We start from the raw sequence: 26,591 nt of genomic DNA on the forward strand, positions 1-26,591 counted from the left end.
ATTTGTTAACATTTTTTCATTTTCTAGTTGTTACTGTTGTACAGCCCGTTGCTATGGCAACGCGGTCAAGCGCGAATCGAGATGGCCGTCACAATTTCCTGTCAGATTGTAAATTATAACTATTTATATGACTGAAATTTACGAAATAAATACAAAACACACTGAAATAATTGTAAAACAAATAAAATGCATTTTTCATACCGTATAATTTTTTTTTAATTATAGCTGAATAGTAAAATTTTTGTTGTGCAACAAAAATCCTTAGCTGATTGAAACATCCTTTACCTGGAGTATTGTACGGATAGTATTAATTTTTAAAACGAAATCCATATATCCATTGGGAACAAAATATTACATTATTCTCCAGTACACGTAGTCGCAATGAGACCTTTAAACAGCAAATGTGAGGAAAGATTATTTACAATAAACGTCAATAGGTAAAAAACCATAAACAATAGTATAAAAAGTATAAACATAATACATATCAAACCTATATCGTCTAAGACAGTAGGTTTATTAAAATAACGTCATGTATGTTTATCTGATTCATTAATGTTTGCAATTACTTAATGACTTACAATGTTGAGATAAACTGCGCTACTACTAGTAGGAATTAGAACTGGGGTTGTGGTACTTGTGGTGCATCTGAAGTGAGTATTATAATTTACAATTACATAAATATCATTGGAAGTTCATTGGTTTGTGTACATTAATAATTGCTGTGTCTATAGGGCTTCATTTTAGTTTGTTCCTCTCTGATATTTCTGTTTGGTAATCCCACTCCTTTGTCTGCGGACCCAAATGCCCCAAATGAACCTCTTTGATTCAGTTTATCATGCTCACATATTTCAATATATACATATATATTTTAATTATCTTGTCTTGTCTATTTTTTTTTACCTACTATAATTTACAACAGGTGACAATCTAAATATATTTTTTAAATCATCGCATCCTCGTCGCCAATGAAGAAAATCTAACTATAAATCACAGAAAAATATATACCTACGGTACACGTACGGTACAGGGAGTATTAGCTTCCAAACTTTGTTGGGTTTGTCTCTGTTAGAAGTCCGATATACGTAGGCAGTATACGGCAGTGACAGTGTCGCATCTGGCGCTACAAGTCCCGCGGCGCGGGCGCACGCAGCGTCATTAAAGCTACGCCACCGTGCGGGGCGCGCGTGTCGCGATGACTGTGCCTGTATAGCATGCCTGTGTGCCTGTGCCTGTGACTGTGACAATGACTGTGTGTGCGTTTACCGTGCTGCTGGGGACGCTGCTTCTCTCCGGCTGCACCGCTGAATTCCAGGAGAGAGGTATTACCAAAGTTTTCATTTACTCTTTAATGTTAGTGTTAAGTTCAAGCCTGTTGCGAAGAGGCTGTTGAAAACAAAGTCACGATTAGTAAAGTCAGTCTATAGGTACATGTTAAGAAGTTTTACATTCATCAGGTATTCGAAGAATTCACCGATACCAGTTGTAAAACTGGTTAATATTAGTATAGTTGTTTTTTTTTTTGCATATCGATATCGGTTCCTCGCTTCATCTTGCCTTTTAGTGTTGAAACTTCAAACATTCCTTAATTTTCTCCCCATTTTACAATACCCTTAAACCATTTTGACGTTTCTTCTACTCATTCGATTATTAACTGTAATTCTTATTGTACAGATTCGTTTTTGTTTTAGGTATGATGGCAAGTATTTTGCCGCTACCAATGAAAGGGTTAACAAAAGTTCAAAAACTACATCAACAGTCCATGTGGTTCGATTCTTGAACCGTTTCTATGAATTTACTTATTTTGATGGATTACAATAAATTTCTATGATGTTGAAGAAACCAACAACAGAATGAAAGATCTAGAGAAGCCCATGCTAAGACAACATAACTAACACTATAAGTCTGGAAACACCCAATAGTACAACTATAGAGCCTTTTGAGGTATCAGTTAATTCGGTCGTCGTGAATTAGACCTTATCTAGTTCAACAATTAAGAACTACAAATGTTCTTCTTTGTTAAACTATATCAGCGAATTGTCCGTTTAAGCCACCTAAAAGCCTTTTCTGAGGAGTAGGTAATAAGTGACATTTCAGATGATGCGTTTTTATTAATCTCGAGATTACCGTATTACCTAATACAGCCCAGACCCAACACTTACCTGTTATCTTCATGGTTAGTGACTATAGCTCAGAGGTTTCAATTAAATTTTGTTAGCTTCCTGCAGTGTAACAAAATTATGACTCAATTTATAACAATCAGCCGCACTCAAAAATATTTATCCACACACTATAATAATAATCTTCAAATATACCATCTGTAAAAACGGAAATTAAGGCAAAGGCTACCCTGTCCATCCTACATAGGTATGAATAAGCAAAAACCGTGCGTCCTCCCTCTTCTCTACCTCTCGCTCGTACGTAAAGAAAAAATAAACAATAAGGCATGGGCATTGTACTATGGTTGATTCATAAGAGTTGGTATAAGGTTTGTACACTTTGTACCAGTTGCAGCCTGTCAATATTTTCAAAGATATTCGGCGATAGCCTCTGTTAAATTCGAAGAATTAAAGAATTGATTTAGAAATATGTCTAATGTCTACAGAAAATTGTTAATCAAGATACATTATTCATGTAAAATCCAGTTCTTATTCATGTTATACCTCTTTGAGAGATTTATAGCATCGTTACGTTTGAAATGAGCCGTAAAGTCGGAATTAATAGAGTTTTTATTAAATAACGGTTTCTGTAATTAGCTCCATGAAGGTTGCCTGCAGATCGACAAGAAATTCTGGGTTTGAGGGTCACTAAACTCACTAAGCTTCAAAACTAACAGGATAACAGTATAAGAAGAAGCCAACATCACAATAATACCTGCTATATTAGAGTTGGATTGACATCTACCAATATCGAGCATACGCATGCTATCAGCTCTTCGGTGCGTAATGTAGGTTCTTTGCAGTTCTGCGATCTTCACTCAGTCTTAGCCATATTCGATTGGGCCTTCAGTAAGCAATATGTTGTATGTAATATGTAAGTAATATCATATTACTTTCATATTAGAGTACTTACTCTAAATGGCTCAAAAACCGCGGTTCGTGACTCTAGTGACGTGAAGACCTCACTAAAATTAGGTACTTTTTCAAAAACAGTTTATCGAAAATAATGTTTACAAACATGTAGTTGTGTTACTTGTTTACAAACATGTAGTTGTTGATTGATTTGATGCGTTTCGCTTTAATTGTATTTAATTTAATTTGTACTTTTAGGTGTAGCGCTGTAGTATAAAAGCCGTAAGATATTGTACTTTTAAGAGCGTAGTTAATAGTCATTTATTTTTTGTTATTGTTATTTATTTTTTCGCTAAATTATTTCATTTAACTAAAATTATAATATTTAACTGAATTTTTCAATATTTTGTTTATCATCAGATTCAAAAGAGTTATTATAATATGTAAACCCATTTAAAAGTGCAGTACTTATATGATGCTCTCGGAAATGACTATCTTACGTAAAAGTTTATGGAAAACTCACAGATCATAAAGCCACGACCACGACTGACATTTATTTCAAGCAAACATCAAAGGAACATCACATTCAAATATCGAACTATACTGTCGTAACAATAGTGTTTCAAAAACATAGGTAACTCACACCTACAATTTGGTATTTATCACAACACTATTAGGTACTGACAAACCAGAGGGTTCTAGAAATCGCACAGCTACCCAGTCTGACCGCGCTTCTCAAACAGAGGCGACTGCGTTGGCTGGGGCATGTGCACAGGATGGGACCCTCCCGTTTACGACGCCGTGTTCTTCTAGGCGAAGTAGCGAATGCCAAAAGAGATGTTGGGAGACCATTGCTTCGCTTCAAAGACTGCGCCAAGAGGGACATGGCAGCCTTTAAAATCGACTACCAAAACTGGGAGAAGCGGACGGAGTGGCGAAAGTGCGTTGGAGATGGTCGCAAGTTCGTCTATGAGACCTGGTTTGCGGCACTTGCTGACAAAAGGGAAAGAAGACACCATAGCGAAACGTCGCAATCGGTTGCAAGCTTCCCTTGTCAGATGTGTGGCAAAATGTGTCGCTCTCGCATAGGTCTCTTTAGTTATCAAAAGCGATGTCTCTCGGACATTGCACCATAAATCGTCTGAAATAGACGCTAAGGCCATTGATTGATTGATTAGGTACTTTCCATTGTCATGATTTTGCCTGATAGTGATAAACCCTGTCACCTCGTACAAATATTTTCTCACTTGTAGTGTGTGAATTACCGTCCAAGGATTATTATTACAAAACGGCACCAAAATTTAACACAATGCCAGTCCCACGAGTATCGTTCACGCTGTTGCACCTTACCCCATTGTGATAAGGCGATATTTGCACATATCTTTGTACCTATCGTGTCGATTACTTGACTTAATTAACGTGTCGTGCTGTGTACCTTGCGTTGGAATCCATCCGATTCATAGTGGCTTATGTTCTAATATTTAGTTGGATCATGTCGTACGTCATTGAATCCCCTGAACAGTTAGTGAAACAATATACATATCTAATATGTATACTTATTTAGATCCATATCATGTGGCAAACCTTATGAATCAATTGTTAGCCGCCACAATTTGTATAGCTCAACATAAAGAAACTCATGTTCAACTCCACTTCATCATATATTTTGTATTACTTATAACAAAAAATACAGATTAAATCGTGACATCTTTTTCTCCATTCTGTTATTCTATTGTTTCTACCAAAGACAAGCCATATAATATATATGTACATACTACTATGACTACACAGAAATGTTTTAGTAAGTAATTATTTCCAGCTTGAATATTATCACATCGAAATAATTAACATATTCGTTTTCCTTCTTCATTTTCGTACAAAGTCTTATTACTATGCTCATTGAACACATAGTCTTCTATTATTAATGAATCTATTTTTATATGGAATATGACTTGGTGACCGCAAAATATTTTCGAAATGTGGCAAATATTCCATGGACTAAACCGCACTGTGAACGATTAACAAAGTGACACACTCATAATACTCTTAGAAATATACATACTGAATAATCATGTCATGTAAGAATAAACATGGGCTGGTAAAGTTCAGGTAGGTCGAGTATTGACAGTATTGTTTACATTTGTGACCGTCTTTGTAAAAAACATTTTTCCTTATTTTGCTGTAGGTAAATTGATCATTAGTTAAAACTTACTCTACGCTGTTTTTTTTATTATGTTTTTCCGTGTTTACAATCTTGGTCTATTAGATACATACTTATACCTAATATTTACAATAACAAAAATAAGTATAACAATAATAAATAAGTTGCAAACTTGACATACCTAATAAATACTGAAATGATTGCAGAGATAAGATGCTTACCCAAGACAAGTAATTACGACAGAGAACAGTAAACTAGTAAAACGTTAGTTTCAAATTGCACCCGATGTATTTTTGAGACTAAGGATGTATTGCTTTTTCTCACAGCGGGTGCATCGCATCCACTTACGCTCAATGGCACTCGGGGCGGGTAGGGCCGGACGAATACCATCCCAATGAGTCGTCGATCCAGCTAAACCCTAGTCTCAGGATTCATAGTAACTAAGCGTCGACGAAGGCACATTTGTATTGGTCCTTGCTAAACTCGAAGTTGACATGCGATGATAACTATATTGTACGGGATGTGTAGCGTATCTGTTTTTTACCAACTATACTCAATAACGCTTCCGTCTGATTCAGTGCAGCGGAAGAAGCATCTCTAAAATCCAAATATTAAGGGGTTGATTTTGAATAATAAGTAATTGATGTACGTTTTTTAAACACACCTGGCTTCTTTTGAGGATAGATAACGATGATACACCTCCTAATATTTGAATCTGCTGTAATTTTATTTACATTTAAATCGGTGGAATCAGGCGTTACTTTGCGGAAATCCATCTAATCAAAATCTAGAAGATTAGGTACTTAACTAATCCGCGAATAGATAACGTGCTAGTCAATCAGTGCTAACCCGTTATATTTACTTGTATATTTCATACAATGCAACTAATGTTCATGAAAGATAAATAATACTAAGACGCGAATTGAACTAATGATCAATATGTACATATTTACAGGGTTGGGCAGATTAACTGTCCTAGTTTAAAAGTGGTATAAAATTTTAAACACACGATAATGTGACAAGTAGTGCTATGATTTATATTCATAACATTCTATATTTTAATGTGATATATTATATTTGCTTTTCTTTAACTTGAATAATTTTAGGCATTTTGTTGTAGAAGGAGTTTGACCCGACACGCACGACCTCATCTGCTATGTCATGCCATTAATGACTACCCGACCCCAGAATATACCACATTTTTAGCCTTTTGCCATCTCAATAAAACTCTGCATTTATTTGTATATGAATATATTAATAGTTATCGGTTGCGTGAAGATGGCATAGCTTACTTTTACAAGGTATATAAAATAAGGGAAAATATCAGCCTAAAAATTTCGACTAAAATGGCACTTTTCCTTATAAAGATATGCTCTGACCGAGTTTCTCTTTCGAATACGTGTGTGGATAAAATATCATCGTTTCTATTCCTTAATATAACACCATACTCAACATCAGTCTGACATTTGTTGAACTCCTGAAATTGAAATGCATTTTCTTCAGAAAATGGCCATCGTGCCGCGTAAATAGCATTTTGTATCTAGCCCTTATATTTTCTAAAGAAACAGTGGACATACATAAATTATCCTTTCTATTGAGGTCCTTTAGTTCATGGTTATTTTTCAGTATGCAAAACGTTGTCCCCTCTTCATTTGTATTATGTTATTGAATATTTTATGATTTTAGGCACAATTATGTATGAATCGCCCATGATTGCTTGTAGTTACTTTACTGACACGAACCATCCAATTCCTATAAAATGGTTACTTGATTTCAGAAGTGAAAGACTCCTATAAACGATTTTTGGCATGCAGTATCAAAGCAGTACTGGATTTTACTTTTTTCAGTTAGTTGAATATCTCGCCCAATCCGCAATGTTCGCTGTTAAATATTCCAACTGCAATACTTTTTTTTTAAATGTTATAAAAAAATAATAAAATAAACTGTAACGGAAATGTCTTTTAAGAGTCCGTGAAGGGGATTAAATTGACAATTTAAAATGATAGACATGGAATAAAAATCAGTTATATTTAAATAGATATACATGTCGATGTATTACAATAGGACACTTATTGTGCCCAACCCTGTATTTATCAGTTTTATCACATTTCAAAATGAAAAAGTCACCTAGCCTCAAAATATTTCTTACGGATTTTCTAGCTGGTAGTTCGAGTTGCGTACAACTAAGAACTTTCCTGATTTCTAGCCAATTATATCTATAAACAGGCATCTCGGCTCTTGCTCGCCGCCTTTGGAGGCGTTTCTACCCTAACCGGGCGACTTACTTGACTGGTACACAAACTAGAAACACGAAAATGATTTCCCCTTAAGAAAAACTAATATATTTTATTTAATATTGCAATAAGATAAGACAAAAGAGAAATTAATACGTGCAACAGGTGTAGAAAAGAGCCTCGTCCACTCCGCATATTAGAAATTTCGTAAAATTATGTATTGCTATTACTACATAGTAAACTAATGCACAAAGATAAGTTCAACTAGTTAAAAACTTATCTTTATTACATCGCAAAATTCGTAAGCATAAACATGCACTGCACACCTAATATCCTGAAATAATGTATTATTTACAAACTCACTTATCTGTGCCTGCTGTGCTGATTTTGATACGCGATCAATCCAGATTACAAAATTAATAAAGTCAAGCGTTTTGGTGATTTCGAGACACGGATTGGACCGACCCCGATTGGAACACATTTTTTACTATGTACATAGGTACATCGGAAGCATCAACGTCTTTAAAAGTTAGTTATTCGTTAGTGATATTACCTTTAAAGCCTACAGATTTTCCTCCTCAGATACGAATCTCCAAAAAATCTTAATAAATATAAACCATACCATCTACAATGAGCCCGCATGTTCTGCGTGTGGCTTGTTTTTCTTACCTCGGTGTATCAGGTTTCCTCAGTTTAGCGTGGCTTAAGTTACGAATCAGCCAAGAGACAAATTTTAACGGTGTCAGATGGAGCGTGTGTTACGCACGATAAGTCTCGCAGTGCATGGGCTAAAGACAGTTCTATAAGAGTACCTACCACTCATATTATAATATAACATGCTACGGTTATTTTCTATTGCATATCTGCAGAAGATTTTGGCCGTTTTTATTAACATTTGTCGAAGAGCTTGAGTTAGTTGAATAGAGGTACCTGTTAAACACATTTTGGTTTTACTACTTTATTTACGTTAAGCAACTGCGAATTTTGATTCTTTTTCTTCTACATGTCAAACGAAAGTGACGCAGCAATGTAACGCAATAACAAACAACGTGAATTCGTGTAATGTTATCATAATATACACTTACCACTAACATTATTTTGGGAATTGTTCACATTCGTAGAGATACATTGTATTAATAATCCAATAAAATATTTGATAAACATATCAAGTAAATCAACCATTGTCAACCACTTCCTAATTATTAGACGTACAAATATCTTACACAATATAAATGTAGGTAAATAAAAAGTAACTATCAACCTCCAAATTATGATAAACTTAGACGTATGGCGCTTGGCGTTCCATAAGGCCCTTAAAAGACAACAGGAGCGAAAATGCTAAAATCCAAAGGAGCTCAATCGCAAAGAAATTTGGGAATTTGAATAACAATGAATAACAATAATCTGTGTAGGACTGTTTACATTTTTGTGGCTTACTGTTATGGATTTTGAATATCACACCTTTATTTGTGGCATAATCAATTAGGCCGTTATTGGATTTTTGATGAGTTCTGAAAGAAAACAAATTCAGTCCGACACAGTCATGTAAGAATTATAATAAACAGTGTTGAAAAAATCATTGATCTAGCTTAAAAAACCATCGAGGAAATAGTCGAGACAGTTTGTATGGAGAATTTACCCTTCCTGTTGCGTCTTAACCCTTTATATGAAATAAGGACTTTTTATCTGGAATCCCAACAGAAATGCGTCTTTACTGCATATGAAGCATAAGTATACCCTTTTGGCATTGAATACCACATAAATAGAGCTGTATGTGTATATGCTAGGTATCTGCTGGCGCTAATCAACTTAATAAGTTAAACATATTCGTACAATTTCCAAAACAGACAGCTATGTGGCAATGTTCACAATCGCTTACTGCACGTGTTGACAAAATATGAGTGCATTGTTCCACCACAATGCGCCGAACCGGCCGGTAACCGCGCTTTTATTTTTAATTGCCATTTTAATCAGTAATGAATGAAAATCTGTCATGCAATGGGCTCCTATTGGCTCATAGAATACCTTAAAAGTATCCTCTAAGTAAAAAAAACTAGTCCCGCGCCTAGTCTGTCTGCGTATCTGTTTGTTTGTATGACTGCGGTTGATTAAAAAAAACTACCCGCTAAATATTTTCATGCGGTTTTCACCTATGAAAAATGTAATTCTTGAGGAAGGTTGGGTATAAAATTTGCTAAGATTTATTTGTGTGAACTGATTGAAATATAACGATATTTATCAATCCAGCCCGGCCTTAATTTGGAAACGCTTTCCATGCCGATTGAGATACATTTGTCTCTAATAGGTCTATAAAAAAGTCCGCTTATCATGAGTTTATAAACACTTCTTTTTGCATCAAATATAAATAAACATGCAATAAAGTATTAGTTGCTTACAGTACAGTTACTTGGAATTACCTATATCTAACCTAATAGTTCTTTATATTCCTAGCTCTTCTAAGATTTTGCTAAGCATTTCATAGATAACAATAGTATAAACCGACACTCCACAAGGTCGGTGTTCATAGATATGTATCTGTACAGCCGTAGCATAGCTACGCACCCAATTATAACTATATTTATTGTGTACATGTGCTATTTATTATTCTCAAGACTTAGCTTTGATAGTCTCAAAGAAATATAAGCCAGAGAACGCATATGTTCTTAGGACCTGCTTTTCAAGTAATTTACTATTAAAGGAAACTATTAAAGGAGTCGTCATGACAGGATCTAAGTGTTATATCACATTGAAAGCTCTTGCAAGTATTTTGTAATTTGTCATGAGAAAATACAACTGAAATTAATCGTCTTAAAAACGCACATCACATATATCCAACTGTTGAAAAATGTACAGTGAAAAGGCATTAGGGTATACTTTATTTTCTTAACTAAAACTTTTTTATATCATAAAAAGCAGCTTCATGTATCCCTACAAACTGTCCCATACCTACCACATGCTCATAGCTGTCCATAAATACATGTATATATAAATTCCTACCCGACCGGCCCTGTTAAACGTTTAGACCCGTAGTTGAAACTCGATGGTGCATTTATAAAACACATGCTGCCTTATCGCAATCCCGCCCACATGCGAGTTCTATGTATTTCCTAATCGGTTTATCCGTCGTTTATCGTTATCGATAGGCTCTCGATATCGGTGGTGAGTGTACCTATCTACTATTAACTACCCAGGATTCTTGTTTAGGTATCGCATACAACTTATTTAGGTATCGCATACAACTTATTTAGAGAAGCATAATTTTACAGGTAAGGTACAGCGGTGCAAATCTCGACTGAGGGGCAATTGTAACAAATCCATTTTTTCCATTGAACACACCACATGTATCTACTGAACACGCCTACCATGTATTACCGGTGGACACTCTATTTAATAATGCAAACATTGTAAAACATGTAAAAATGGACCAGTTACATTTGTCCCCTAGTCGAGATTTACCCCACTGTACCTTATTAAATTGCTCTTTGTAAGCTCCCAATGATCAAAATAATTATTATTCAAAGTATTGACAATAAATTGAAAACACAATTAGCTCATTAACGAGATAAAACCTAAATATCTAAGCCGAGGCTGAAAATTATATGTACTATCAGCTGCAAAAGTGCATGGAGAAATTATGAATGAATTCATTGATAAATTCTGCTGCTTTTTCATCAGTTTAGGGAGCCTATGTAGTAAATTTCATCATCCCCTTACCTCCCTTGATCTGGCTCAGTCATTGTCGTACTTGTCGTAGGTAGGCAGAGGCGTACCCCTTTTGATAGTAATGACTCATCTCGGACACTGGCGATCAAATATATGAAAGAGGCGCGTTCTTAACACATTCTAAGCTCGTGTAGGTGAACGCGTACCATGCTTGTATGAGTGAGATATGACAGGTTGACTGTTCGCGTTTTTGACAGGCGGTAACTGTGAGGTAACCGAGTGACTCTTGAGAGACTCTTATGTAACATGATTTTTAAGAAACTAAGTAAACATAGGTTTTATTATATGTATACATTATTTATGAATATTTTTCTACAAGGCTAGAAATGTAAGGTGGATGTACTAGTGCTCGACGCGGTACTAGTACTCGTCACCCATGGTTTAAATAGCGATTAATAAGATAAGATTACCGTTACATTCATCGCAATTAGATTTATTAGATGAGAAATGTTTGTAGCCTTCACATTTCATACGCCATATTATAAAATATAGAAACTTTTTTCAATTAATGAATAATATATGTGATGACATTGTCATGAGCAATCAATCTCTCAATTTTGTTAGCGATTTGGTTAAGCTTTGCTCGTATTTGCTGACTTATTTAAAATACTTTCACGGTAAGTTGTGAACATATTCTATAATTGTGTTGGTGCTAGAATGTGCGGGAAGATATTTAAGTAATTAAATGTCGATTTCGTTCATTGTTACTGTGATAAACAAGCGTGTCATTTATTAGGACTGAAAACCGTCGCAAGTCTAAAACTCGACACGGCTGGCATTTATTGGGACTGTTACGTTATTTTCCAAGTCCCAATGTTTGTCGAGCCGTTTTTTTTTCTGTGTTAGTTACTCGCACATTATTGTTTTTAACTTACTTTCGTTTTTCAGGCACAAAAAGTTAAGGAAATTATTGCTGTCCTGGATTTACCGCGTCACATTTTCCTGGATCTGTTCTTCGTGATGCTTCCAGATACAGAGGTGGATTTAAACGACGAAGAAGTGGAGCCGGCAAAGTATTGCAGAACCTGTGGAATACAATTTTTATTTTGGGGGAATCCCTATTTTAGTTCATTACATAATTTATTTTGCTCAAAATGCGGAGCCGACTTATTCTATTTTATTACATAAATGTAACACGTAAAAAGTAAATGTTATCAACAGAATACGTTTTTTTTTTATTAAATTATTTAATTTTGTAGTAAATTTTAACCCAAAACACTTGTTTTTTACTGTTTTTCCTGAATCATACTAAGATATCATCTATTAGGACTGCCAGCAAAAGCACCTGTCAGTTATTCGGACAAGCGTATTGACTTACGTTTTATTTAATTTTGAGATTTTTTTATATTATCACTGTATGAAACTAATTGCATTTAACAAAGTTAAAGGTCACATCTCCCAAAAAAGATGGATATGTTTTGTATAGATGGGTAAATTATCGTAATATCACGAAACACATAAATATTTTCCCTTAACCTGTCGAGCAGTGGTACATCCACCTTACACATATTTTCCCGCGCGGTTTCCCATGAGATATCATCTGTAGCTGCTAAGTGCAGCTGTATATGGGTAATTATTATAAACAATAACATTCGAAATAGTCACACCAGGGCTCAAGGGCGCTCACGTTACAAAACAATCAATGCAAACAGTATAAGAAAAAAAATATAATTATGTACCTACTGTAATATTTAATTTACATGTAATTATGATATTATTGTAATATTTCTCTTTAACAAATCTGGAGGATGAGGAATGTAAGGATAAGGATACAGTAAGGTAATTAAAATTACCATAAGCGCAGACGTGAAAATATGATCATAAAATAATATCACTTGTACAAGTAGAAATACAATCACAATATTAAGTTACGGCTTTTAGAACAATATAATTATATCCCATCGTAGGTGCCTACTTTCTTATATTTTTGTAACTTATTTTTATTATGAGTACTCACTTTCTTACAAATAAATTTTAGGCCATAGAGCGCATTATTTGAGCGCCAAATCTTGGGATTCGTTGTCAACGAGCGCAATATGAACTCATAAAAATCACGTATGTTTATAAAAATACGATGAGAGCCTTTTATCTCTAAAAACTTAATTGTTCCTCATTAGAAACTGACTAGGTACCACAAAATAAATAAAGAAGACGTTACTGAATGTTATGTTCATCTGTAGTAAATATGGCTCACGTCTTGACCAAGGTCCCTACGAGTGAACCCAGTCGTGAAAAAGTAAAACGTATAGTATAGACAAGGCCAATGTTACATAGGTATGTATATTATTATTTCAAACTTAGGTAGGTACTTTGATACTCAGTATGTGATGATTTAATTGACTCAAATTAGCAAACTTGAAACATTTGGTAGGTTTTAAAATGGTAAATATTCTACTGATTATGTAATAGTACAATAGTTTTTTGTTTTGCAAGGGGGCAAAGTTGTTTAACTGCACGTGCCAATATTGATACCCGCGCAAGCAAAGATTCCAATATTGAACCGCGAGCGTAAGACTTTCAAGGCACGTATTAGGTTAAACAAACTTTGCCACCGAGTGAAACACAACATTTTTCACCACACCAACACGAAAAATACTGACTATAAAACATCAAACTAAATCAAATCCAGCAATCTATTCAATATTTATGATTCAAAATAGTTATAGGTAAATTTTACCAGCCACCTCAAGGCATCAGTTAAAATTTGTATGAAATTACTTTGCACTCTGGATAAAATGCAATCTTTCTATCCGTTTTCGAATAGCAAAATTGATCTTTACCAGTTGGTGTGGTGAAAAAGTATTTCTTTAAAGATATTACGAACTTGCATGGAATGCATTCATTCATAATTTTGTAGCTGACTATTGATTTTTTGCATAACACATTCAAATCTTAACTCGTCATTACACACGAAATCGTTCACAACGATTCATTTTCAGCTGATATAGAAAATACAGTCGCCTTATTAGACTGAAATCATTTTGCGTCTGCATGCCAAGCCTTCTTTGTCAGCACGATAAGGTACGGTATCCGATTACTGCCTACCGTAGAACTCCGTGGCACTGATGTACCGCACTTAAGTGAACAGACACGATTCAATTGAATACTTGAGTCAGCTGGAACTCCTAATGTATATCGACATGAAAAGTGCAAGCCTAATGGGATTTGTAAATCGACAAAGTATAAACTGTATGATATTGATATTTGAGGACTATTTAGGATTTGAGAATACTATTATTACCTACTTAAGTACCTACCTACTACTGATTTAAGTTTCGTTCGTAATTTGCTATTTGAAGACATAATTAGTCGCTAAGAAGGTACTACAAAAATACTCACCTCGGGGACATACCAACATACCAATCAAGAGGACCGAAGCAGACGTTTGACTTAGTGTACCCGCTACCAGTATTTGCAGTCGAGATGGCACATATGTTACAATCGTCAAGAAATAGTATGGCACATTATCTATTGCGATAGGGTCGAGTCGATCGAATAACTACGCGTATCATTTAACCGTTCCCATGGTCAGAACAATTAAACAATTACGTTTAGTTGATGCGGTTGCAGTTGGTCACGATTTACACATACCGACACATAGCGTACTACTCTGCAGGGTACGTAGCCGAATGGCATAAACGCTCACGAAACGCTCGTAGATATCTATATCTATCGCTCTTGCTCTTGCGTATTGGCGCGACAGAGCCAGACTACCCTTCGCGGCGTTTTTAGTTTCGCGTCGCAGAAATGCCATTCGGCTACGGCACCAGGGTAGCTAGACAAGGGGACAATCGCGTGCAATGTCGATATAGAGACGATTTGTGTCTCTCTATTATTATATTACTCTTCTAAGTAAAATAGCGCCAGTGACAGTCGTGTTTCAATCGCTCCGGAGCGTAAGAGATTGTTACATTGGCTAATAGTCACCCGAGATGTGCGTGTTGTGATTGTGATGGGCTAGTATTCTTGACTTGCTGACTTGGTTCTTAATCTATATACTCCATAAGGAGATAGTTCGGGCATACAATCTCTGGTTCCAAAAAGCAACTTAGTGGTGGTCGATAGTAGGTATGTTGTCTTGGCTTGTCGATCTGTCCATCGGAAACATGATACCATGCAGTTTGCTTAGACTGATTGAACTCCCTGAAAGTTCTTTCAGTACTACTTGACTTATTGAGAGTAGGCAAAATAACGTTTTGTATCTTTTTCATGAATACGTAATTAAAAGGAAAGAATATATCGTCCTCAACAGCACACTGTCGCGTTACGTCCTCTTGCTAAAGTCTTTTGTAAGAGTACGTAACTGCTGACCTAAGGTGAAATAAATGTAAAGATGAACTGAAATGAAAGTAGGAAATTCAGGGGTAGGTTCGTTTATTATTCGGCTTGAGAGTGTTCTAATAGTTCTTCTTCAGGGAGAAGAACGGTTACAGGCTGGGCTTGGCCTAGGGCCTCTGCTTGTTTCCTTAACAGGGTAAAATTTTCCCTAGGTTCCTCTAACCTGACACGAACCGCGTATTCGAGTTCTGATTTGTTTAAATTAGCATATTTTATTGGGCGTGCCATATCGCCTACCTAGGTATGTAATACGGACTGACACGGATTTTGTCTTTGTTTTAGAATTTTGAAAATGCTTAGAGCCGGATAATTTGAGTTGGGCGCCAGTCCATGTAATTGAGGTAAGGCTGCTATGGTATGCTACAAGTTACAACACTAAATGTTTTAACCACCAGAGGTTCGCGTAATGCGTGACATTCTTCTTGTAAGGACAGTCATGAAAGTTATGACTATTATAGTAGAAAGCATCATACCAAAACGTTGAAACGGATGCAATTCAAGATGTTTTATAAATAGCGAAAGATCTTACAACGCCGTACAAGTACACTTAGCATTGTTTATCGCTATAACTATTTATTTACTATTACATACATCCCTATCCCTAACATAAAGTAATATAATAATTATTTATGTCATCATAGAGGAATTCTTGGATTATTCCTCGAAGCTACATAATTAATTATGGCTATGACTATTATTATGGCTTTGCTCTTTGTACTCAACAGTAATGTTGCTTGTAAATACATATTATACATACGTTGTAGTTGTATCTTATTGTATATTAAGTCATGACTCAGAAAAATAATAGCAAAGCCCTAAAGGTGATACCTACTACAAAACAATACCTTTTTCATTGTAAATTGATACTTCGGTGGGCCGTCGATGTACCTCGATGTATCACATCGCATACCAACCAATTAATACGAATGACAACTCTGATATCATTGCAGTCAAAGATCCTAGTAATTAGTTGAGTCATTGCGCACACACCTAGGAATTAGGAACCTAGGCGCCGAAACGGGCCCGAAGATTGGCGATCAGTCCCGAAGGCGACACGAAGTGGGGAGCTCGCCAGCCCGTAACGCTGCCCAGCGAACCATGGCGTCTCCTACCCACTGAATGAATGTATGGCCATCCATGATATAAATCCTATAATCTCCTATGTCAATCATTATTTTACGGCGAAGAGATACGCTCGGTAAAAAATTGAGAAATATAGACTAGCTAATATTTACTTCCGTGTGGAATGTCGAAACGTTCGCGGTCAATTGTGGTTGGGAGGCCATTTTGGAAACTTAAATGGGTATTTAAGTAAGCTCAAACTGCAATAGCTGCGGTGGCCATAATTCTCAAATTTATAAATGCTGATGTTGACCCTAATGCAAAAGTGCATGGCCCTTTATGCATGCAATTTCGCAGGCATATTCTGCGTCACAATTTGAAGATAAAACTATTTTAATATTTCTGCTTTAAGAAAAACTTTAGAACTAGAAACAGCGTCCTAGGGGACAATCTCTCACACGAAGGATTGCCGTCAAAATCCATAAGTATTCTAAAATCATGTCCGTTGTCATTACGTTAGTAAAAATAACGTATAAAAACACTCGCTCGCGTGTTGTCGCGAAATGGGGTTAATGGTTTGAAACTGCAAAAAGTGAGGCCGCTGCGAATCTCATTTGCAAGTGTCATGGCCATCGCCACATGAAACTTGTGTCGTTTTCAATTACAAACGAATACGTAATCCTTTAATTATAATTCCTTTATCTTCAGGAAACAAGTTTACTTGTTCGCAATTCCGGAATTGTTTGTCGAAAAATAAGGTGGCAGACAGTTGTGCTGTTAATAATTAAATTCATACCTACTTAGAAAGAGATAGGTAAGTATATTAATATTTTTAATAATGTCATTATGTAGGGAGGTAACAGTTTGTATAAATAAATAGCCGTCCACTAGGTATCCTCTTAATTTGCGGTGCAGTTGCAACGCTAGGCTGAACGAATGATGTACCCGTGACTACAGCAATTGATAATTTTTGTATATATAACTTTCTTACAATTCGGCAAGTGCTTTATTTGCGATTTTAACTTGCTGCTTGGGTGATGAAATGTGAAAATTATAGTGTCATGAACATGATCATTCGATGTGATGACACTATGAATCACCCTCTGTGATTTTTGACAACTGAAGTGAGCATCGGTAAATCGTGCGACTTTGCCGACGAATGAACTAGGACTACTTGGAACTGTACCTACTCGTACTACGAACTACAATTTGATATAAACATTTACCTTAATATGCTTCAGCACATTATTGTACTTACACACAATAGACATACTAACGATTGTATAGTATAGTATTTTTATTATGTTACTAACAGAGGGCCACAGACGGTTTTTGCTGGATATTAGTTTCAAAAAATTTCTCGTCTGATTCGTGTTTGTTTAATGTAGTGTGTATGCCAGTTCTAGCATTTCCTTTAGCCTGCTGAACGAAATAAGGTTCAAACATAGACATTAGACAGTCTCTTATTGGATAGCGTGACAGAAATAAGCACCCATGTGAGCCTGTGATCTAATAATTTGTAACGGAAGATTAGCATCATATCATGAATGTATATTATTTATTAAGGCAAGGTGTCCTCATGTTACTTTACGTTAGGTATTTCACAGAACTTTGATCGAGTAGGAATTCCAAAAGTTCATAATTTTCTAGTCCTATATTTGTACCAATTTATCAAAGCAACCTATGCTCATGGGGCAGACAATGAATAACTACACGTGTGAAAAACTTTTGAAAGAATAAAAAACAAAATAGTAAAGTAGTATGTAATGCGCACATCTCGATGGAGCGCAGGCAACCGTGACCATATTGCGCGAGTCGCGTTTACATTGGACTTTATAAGGCCTCTATCGTTCGATGAGTTTTTGACGTTTTAGAATACGTTACTCCGTAGCTTAAACTTCGACATGGCGATTCCTCATCGTAATACGAATATGTGTGATGTTGCAACTTATTTGTGTCTTTCTTGGTAATCAACAAATCCTTTAGCTTCTTGAGTGCAAACTGCAATTGGATTGGCAAATATACCCTAAGCTACACACTTCGTGATTACCATCTCTCCTCAAACTTTATAATCTGGTCCACATGCACAAAATACATGATTTTATTGAAAAAAAAATGTTGTCAGTGTGCACGGTTTAGACGCCCCCTTAGCATTATTTAACATGAGGCCGTGCGGGTCGCGAATGAGCCACACTCCGTGCCAAGAGCAGTGTTTACTCACCAGATAACGCCCCAATACGTATATCACGCCAATTTTGTACTCGGCTATATCATAAACCCCCACAGGCTCATGCATGCACGACAAGCACATTGTTAAAGTTTTCAGTTGCTATATTAATCATTTTTAGGTTTCCGAACTAAAAAAGGACAAAACTTAGGTAACTCTTTGCGACTCAGTGGGTCAACAATATTTTTCGTTTGTAATATATCTAATACCTAATAATAATGTACCTACACCTAACCAAGACGGTAGGGCACAAGCTGCCGGTGGCGTGGTATACGCGCCACTCTTTGTGTTAACGTTTTTCAGAATGGCTGATACTCTTGATTTTACTTAAAACGCCGCCTGTACATTTGTCGATGTGGTTTTTAGCAGACATTTCGAGTACTTATAATAAAGATGTATGAGTAAACCGTATAATTACATCACCAACGCAATCAAACAATAAAAGTGTCGACACTTAGTCCTCGTGTGTGAAATGCATCTCATATGTGGCATACAGGCTGGCAACCTGTCACTGCAATGTCACAGTTTCGTTTTCTTTCAACCCCTTATTTGCCAAGAGTGGCACAGAAGCTTTAGTAGTTTCATGTGTTCTGCCTACCCCTTTATGGGATACAGGCGTGATTACATGTATGTATGTATGTGGCATACACCTATTTTTATGAGATAGTTCTTAACGCTACTGCTTAAATTTTTATACTTTTTCTAATGAATGCACGGAACCCTAAGAAGCTTTACTAGGTATGTACGTGTACCTACGTTAAAACTAATCAAACAGAGTTTCATTGCAAGACCACAAATTACCTGTAAAAGATGAAACACATGTTTAGTAAATTACAACGCAAGAATCCTACAAACGCCAAGACAAGACGCTGCGGACAGCTGCAGCGCGGGTCAATTGCGGCTGACCCCAACTTAACAATCTAACTAAATTGTACAACACCCTTCTCCGACCAACTGGTAAGATGGTAAACACTTTTTTAATTTGCCGGTGTTTCCTATCTGAGAAATTGTTCTAAATGAGATACAGACATTCATATTAAAAAAAATCCTAAATTGTAGAAAACTGGTAAATTGTTAGTAGTCTGTTCGGAGAGAGGTCCTGAAATGGTATGGGCCCCATTTTAATAATAAACAGAATATCTGTTCTGCTGTATTTTAATTTGAACAATACTTCAAGATGTAAGGTGTCATTGCGACATTATGCCGATCAGTCAGTCTCAAAAGAGACGTTTCTGCACTGAAATATCCGATCCATATCTTAATTACATTATTGTAATATTTGACGTATATTAAATTTCGAATCGAGCAGAATATCGTTGGTTTTGCTCATTTTTTTAAATAGGTTGGTTAGTGTCGATTATGTAGAGAAGTGATCGATAAAATAATATCGTATATAATGATGGCCAGAATTTTGTGATAGCTTCGCTTTTAGTCAAACACTTTGTTCAGAGAAACCCAGTTTATTTTAATAAGTTAATTTACAGAAAAAAATCACAGTGAATTTAGTACCGCTCTTCCGTTGAAGATTGTTTCCAGCGCTTGTAGGTGAGTTTGCGGGTTATCGTACAAATTCGATAGCTTTTTGCTCTCCTTTTTTTTGCATCAATGCTAACAAAAATCTCACACAAGTTTCTATACGAGTGCATGTCATCTAGCAAATCTAGCATTTTGCGCTTCAACGGCCTTACTATAATTTTCTGCACAAGTTGGACTCCAACTGGTTGGTTCCGACTAGCAGTCGTGCACTGCACTACTGATTTTATTTTTTAGATTGTAGAAGATACTGGAACTTATCTGTAGTATTGATGTGTCATCGTGAATCTTCTTAAACTTCCTCAAAATGATATCCACGACCTTATATTGCCGTTGAACTTGACTACTTAGCTCTAACTTGGGCAGCCTAAGACGATGTTGCTTGGCTTGCCTGGTTCTAGGAGATTTGAGTAGATTAATTAATGAAATAGATTTTTTATGTTTTGGGAGTTGGGACTTCATTACTCATACCTGCTTACTTCATTTATTTCGAGTTTTAAAATGGCTTCATAATTACAATTGATAAAAAATACATTAGTTATAATTAGTTTCCATTTTAACAATTTTTACGTTTCATGACAAATGCCAACTTTTTTTCTCCATTTTTGTATCCATAGAGTTCTTGCTGTACTACCATCCTATTAATTGGTGCCAGCATACCGCGTACCTGTTTCACTGTATTTTTTGCATGAGCTTTTCTAATCTTTGGTCAAGATATTTTGTTCTCATGCTGGAGGTTTATTAGCCAACTATTTACGTTTGTTTGTTAGTAAACAACGCAGTCCATTTCACGTAACTAAAGTGACACCTTACTAAAGTTTAAGCGTTTCTGTACCAACTGCTCCGCTCCCAATACCGCATCGAACCGGCGACAATATCAATGTTTTTGAATCACCAACATCATCGAATCACTTAGTGATTCACTATAATTTAGTCCAATTAAAGGTCCACGCATCATCAAGTGCTTGAACGTGTGACGTCAACGACGTTCATAGGCAGCAGTAAGAAAGCGATGAATCGAAAGACATAAAGAGTCAAAGAGTTATGGGAGAGCTCCTACAGATTATCAGTTCGCTAGACAATATCAGGCGGTCAGACTATTCGTTGATTGTATGTATAGCGTTATATTATTAATACGAGTAGCCAATGTGGGACCGCCGTAAAATTGCTGACTAGGTACGGCTAGAGCGTTCATAATCAATTAAGTAGGTACTGCAATGTGGGGGCGGCAATAAAATTGTTGTACGGATTTGAAAAAAAATATTTAAAGGAAGCTGCAGATAAGACTATTAAATGACATTTTTTTTCAAAGGAAGTAGTACTTAGATAAAAATATATAGTTTCCTTTATTTTGCTTTTATTAAATATGGACGATCATGCAAAGAAACTTATATATACAAACTGTTATATATACAAATAATAATTCACCTTCGTCTACTCTTATTATGAGCTGGGTAAAATGGAACGATGCAAGACATAGTCAAGTCAGCGACACGACAGGTGCATTTGAAAATACACTAAAAGCAAAAGTGGGACATAAAAAAATCTGAAGTGGGTCGCAAGAAATTATTCTCAGGGTTGTTTCAAGAAAAAAAGCACGTGGTTGCCCGCATATGCGTGCGAGACATGTGTTTGATAGATCTCGGCGGTTCTCATGTTAACAAGATGTAAGAGAAGGAAGCTAGAAGCTAATCCAGCGGGCGTAGGGCGTTATAATGTTTTGTGTTAATTTGGACTGCGTCTGCACTCTATGTGAGCTAAAGAGAACATTCTCCAGCTTAATTTCAAACAGTTACAATAAAATACTAGGTTGGTAAAATCATTGTGAGTTTTTAAGATTATTTGTAGTAGTAGTAGATTGAAATTAATCTTAGCAACTTCTTACAAACGACTGTATCGTCCGGCAATTGCGAAGCGAACAAAAATTATCACAGTTTATAATAATGTACCTAACTCAATAACTGTATATATTTTCCTTCATTAGGTAAGTGCAGCATGATCAAAACTTACTGTTTGATGATAATTATAAAACGGGTAGGTACCTACAGTACAGTATTTGTTGCAGCTTTGTTATACAACTTCTGTAATTTCTCTGCATAGACCCATGCAGTTATCGATCTCATCATCCTCGGATAATATTGACGCTTAGCAACAGGATCTCAGGAAACTCGAAAAACCTTCATCTATCTCTTATCACTAAGAGTGATTGAGAGGCACAAAACGTAATTCAGGTATTCGCGCGCGGTCCGTAAATGGCTATTAGACACTCGTCCACAAAGCACGTGTCTTATAGCAGAACTGGTCTCTCGGGAAACGGGTAACGGTATCCGTTTTTATCTGCCAATGGTCGTTTAGCGCGAAATAAGATATTATATAGCACTGTTTAGTAAGTTAGCCAGATTTGCCTGCTTAAATAATATGTCAGTCTAATCTACCGTCTAATCAGTCGGTTCTACTGTGATCGTGGATTACGTGTAGTTTCTAATATCATTGCGAATTTGTACTCGTATACTTTTTCTATACTTAATGTAGAGGTATATGTATTGTACATCGTCGTATAGTATCCAAAGTAAGCTTGATGTGTGAAATTGTCCCCAAATATTTATTTATGTGCTTACTTATATATACCTATCGCACATACGAGTCAGTATACAATAGGTACTCACAATTAGTTTACATTTATAACGTTCACGGCCAAAAACAGCTATTAAGGTTAAGGAAAATCGTCCATCGAAGAACAAGCGTCGTAGACATTTTCAAGTCACCCGGAAAACAAATACGTTATTAATACACTTCGCGGGATTAAATCTAAAATATAACATACCTTAATACTAAAATAGTTATTTGTTATACAAGGGGACAAAGTTGTATTTTAACGCCGAGTGTGGAATTGAAAAACGAGCAAGTGAAAGGATTCTATAGTTGAACCACGAGCGAAGCGAGTGGTTCGAGAATAGAATCCTGAACTTGCGAGTTTTTTAACAAACGAGAAGTAAAATACATTTGCACCCGAGTGTAACACAAAACTTTTCCCTCACTATAGCGAGGAAACTATAACGCAAAAAATGCGTTTATCATTGCTTCCAGTAGTTCCACAGATAGGAAAATCATCTATATTACTAGATTCACCTATTTTTATCAATTTTAAAGCAGTTAATTTGACTTTATTCAAGGTCAAATTACTTTACCCACTAGTGGATAAAATGCGTTTTTACCCGCTGGTATTAAAGGACAAAACACGTGTTTCCGAGCTAGTGAGGGGAAAAAACTATTAAACAAGTTATGGTGCCATGCGTTACGCAAGTTACTCGTATGGCTTACAAAACAAATACGTATGATATAGTGTTCATGATGTGTTTGTTTTCTTGCAAACATATGTAATTCATTTTTTCCATGATTTTGATTGTATGTACTATATGTATCCACTGAACACGCCTACGATATATAACCGGTAGACACTATTTAATAATACAACCATTTTAAAACATGGAAAAAATGGACCAGTTACATTTGGCCCCCAGTCGAGATTTGCCCCGCTGTACCGTACTAATAACATTGTTTGTTTGTGCCTGATTCAAAATATTAACGACACATTAGTGTTTGAAAAAATAGAGGTTCCGTACTAACTATTGATATAAATATGAATACTTCTTGTTGAAGGACCAATGATTACGTAACTCCCAACGAACTATAAAAGGTTAGAAAAAAGGTTATAAAAGGTTACATTTATTATTCTCCACTACCTAGGTTGTCTGGAAGAGATCGCTCTTTAGCGATAAGACCGCCTCTAGTTTTACCTCTTAAGTTGTTGTTTATACTTGCTATGTTGTTTCGTGTATTGAGGTGTGCAATAAAGAGTATTTGTATTGTATTGTATTGTATTATATTGTATTGTATTGTATAAAAGAAACAAGAATATAATATAATTATTATTGATGAGCTACCGACTTTTAGGGCGGCCGCCCCTATGGAGATTTGGTTATCTCTTCCTTTACCCGTGTCACACTCGCGAAAAGGTGCGAACACTTGTACTATTATAATTATATGTACTCTGTAAGAAAAACTGACCCTCTTTGAAAATGAAACATCCAAGTACGAGTATATGAATGAAACTTTTCTTTTAATCATCGTCATCGTACTTAATTCCCTTGCTTAAGAAGCGTGTAACCACTAAATTACTATTTGGCCGTTGCTTCACACAATCATGCATAACATGCCCCGTTTAAAGCGGAACCCTAAAAAAGTCGCTCTTTTTCCCGCACATGTGCTTCGCATGCGCGCGAGTTCCCAGGCCCTACGTTCCCACTCCGACAGTGAACTACTTGAACTACCATCCGCCTGACCCCGAAATAGGTTACATGTACAAAAAGTCGGAGTTCAAATAATACTGGTTTATTGGTGATGGCGCTTGTTCGACGAAACTGGAATACGAGCGCACTGCGCCGTGGGAAAACGACCCACATCTTGCCGCCTTCAGCGATGCATTCTACCACCAAAAAGGGCATATTCTACTGAAACTTCTTTGAGAATACATATTGCCTTTTTAATGATTAACTACAGCACTTTAAGATACTGTGAAACGTCAAGAATTTTATATTACTTAATAATTGATAAATGAATTACACGCCAATTACTGGAAACTAATAAAATCAGAACGAATGATTTTTGGTACTTACCTGTACTTACGAATCAGCCAATTACATATTAAGCCAATACACAATAACTGAATGGGATTATAGATATTATCCAACTAGCAAAAGTCGCGCTTACAACGATCTCAAGACTACATTTTTTTGGTTTTATATTGATTCTATATCATCGTATAATCCTGGATTTGGGCACAATTATAAGCGTATTTATTTTAATATCGTTCTAATATCACTTTTATTGCATACTGTTTGCTTTTACAGTAATCGTGCCAAAACTAATTTAAGCCTCCTTAGGCTAATATCGCTTTCAGGTAAGTATTTTATAAGCCTGCATAGGCTTATTTTGGTCCAACGTTAGACTCTTATGAGCCTAAACAAGCTTAATTTGATTTTTGTACGACAACACGGTACGCTTGGTCTGTAGCGTGATAATATAAAAAAAATGTTGTGACAAAATAAACACTGAAGGTACGAATTACCATTTAGTAATACTTATAAACTTATAATAGCGTGTTTATTATCCTTGGTGCTTCTTCATATTGCGCAGTAAGTATTTGGAAATTATTATTTACTGTAAAATGGACCCTTATTTACACTTCAAATTTCATGCGCCCACTCAAATAATAGTATTTTGTATCCTCGTTAATTATTTTATTTCTATATTTGCAGTAAAAAGACGCCATTGTTATAGTTGCATTTTCTCAGTGCGCTATTAGACTATTATAAGATCATTTACTTAATATTAGCATTCTTGAATACCAATGATACGGCCATGTTTAATTAATTTAGGGTCCCTTGCTTTACCTATATAAAACCTCATTTTCTTTATCTTGACCTGATTTTATATCACTGGACCCTATAAAAACAAATATACTTATTGTTTTTACTTTTTATTCAAATGGCAATGTTGGTGATGTGAAATGGTTGTATACTTACAATTGTGTTCCCAAAATCGATTTAAGGTCTAATCACTTTATATTGATCTCATCTATTGTTTATTTAAGTATGTTTATTCTATATCACGCTAATATCGAACTAAATTACTGCTATTGATCTCATAATAGCTTTAAATAAGGTCACAAAAAGATGCACTATTGTATTTTTATGTTATGCTGATATTAGTCTGAAGTTCTTACAAAAGCATTTATTAAGGCTATTATAACATCAAATGATCCAATATCGCTCTAATATCTTACTAAACTACTGCTATTGATCTTATAATAGTTTTGAATAAGATGAAAAAGGCATGTACTTATAGTGTTTTTATGTTATGCAGATATTAGCCTGACATTCTTACAAGAGCATTTATTAGGACCATTATAAAATCAAATAAACTTAGAGAAGGTACTATAAGAACATTTACTCTCAAGAACAATGAATCTACGTAAATGTTATTGTAGGAGTAAGAGGCTTATAATAGTATTATAAAAAACATGCGACACCCCAACTGATTTTTATTTTTTTAAACGACATAAGGTTTACCAATAGACACCTAAGAAAACTTCAAATTGGACAGGTAATCGCAGTAAGCAAATTTAAACCCAATATTCAAAATGACAAGGTTGTAATTAGGTACGAGTTCAATTTATTATGACTTATGATAAACATTAAGATTAAACTGACAAACAAGGTCAAACTCGTAGCGGAAAAAATAAT

The 26,591-nt window shown here is 35.6% G+C and overlaps 1 protein-coding gene across 1 annotated transcript in view; it reads left to right on the top strand.

Moving 5' to 3' along the window:
* Nucleotides 1-1,161: 1,161 nt before the first annotated feature.
* The window catches only part of LOC125240894 (epidermal growth factor receptor), a 132,626-nt gene continuing 107,196 nt past the window's right edge, over nt 1,162-26,591 (top strand). Inside the window, exon 1 of the mRNA XM_048149049.1 lies at nt 1,162-1,319. Coding sequence (XP_048005006.1) covers nt 1,244-1,319 — 76 coding nt within the window. The 5' untranslated portion in view covers nt 1,162-1,243. The remainder of the gene's footprint in view (nt 1,320-26,591) is intronic.

This window comes from Leguminivora glycinivorella, chromosome Z (assembly GCF_023078275.1).
Source record: "Leguminivora glycinivorella isolate SPB_JAAS2020 chromosome Z, LegGlyc_1.1, whole genome shotgun sequence".
Classification (NCBI taxonomy): Eukaryota; Metazoa; Arthropoda; class Insecta; order Lepidoptera; family Tortricidae; genus Leguminivora; species Leguminivora glycinivorella.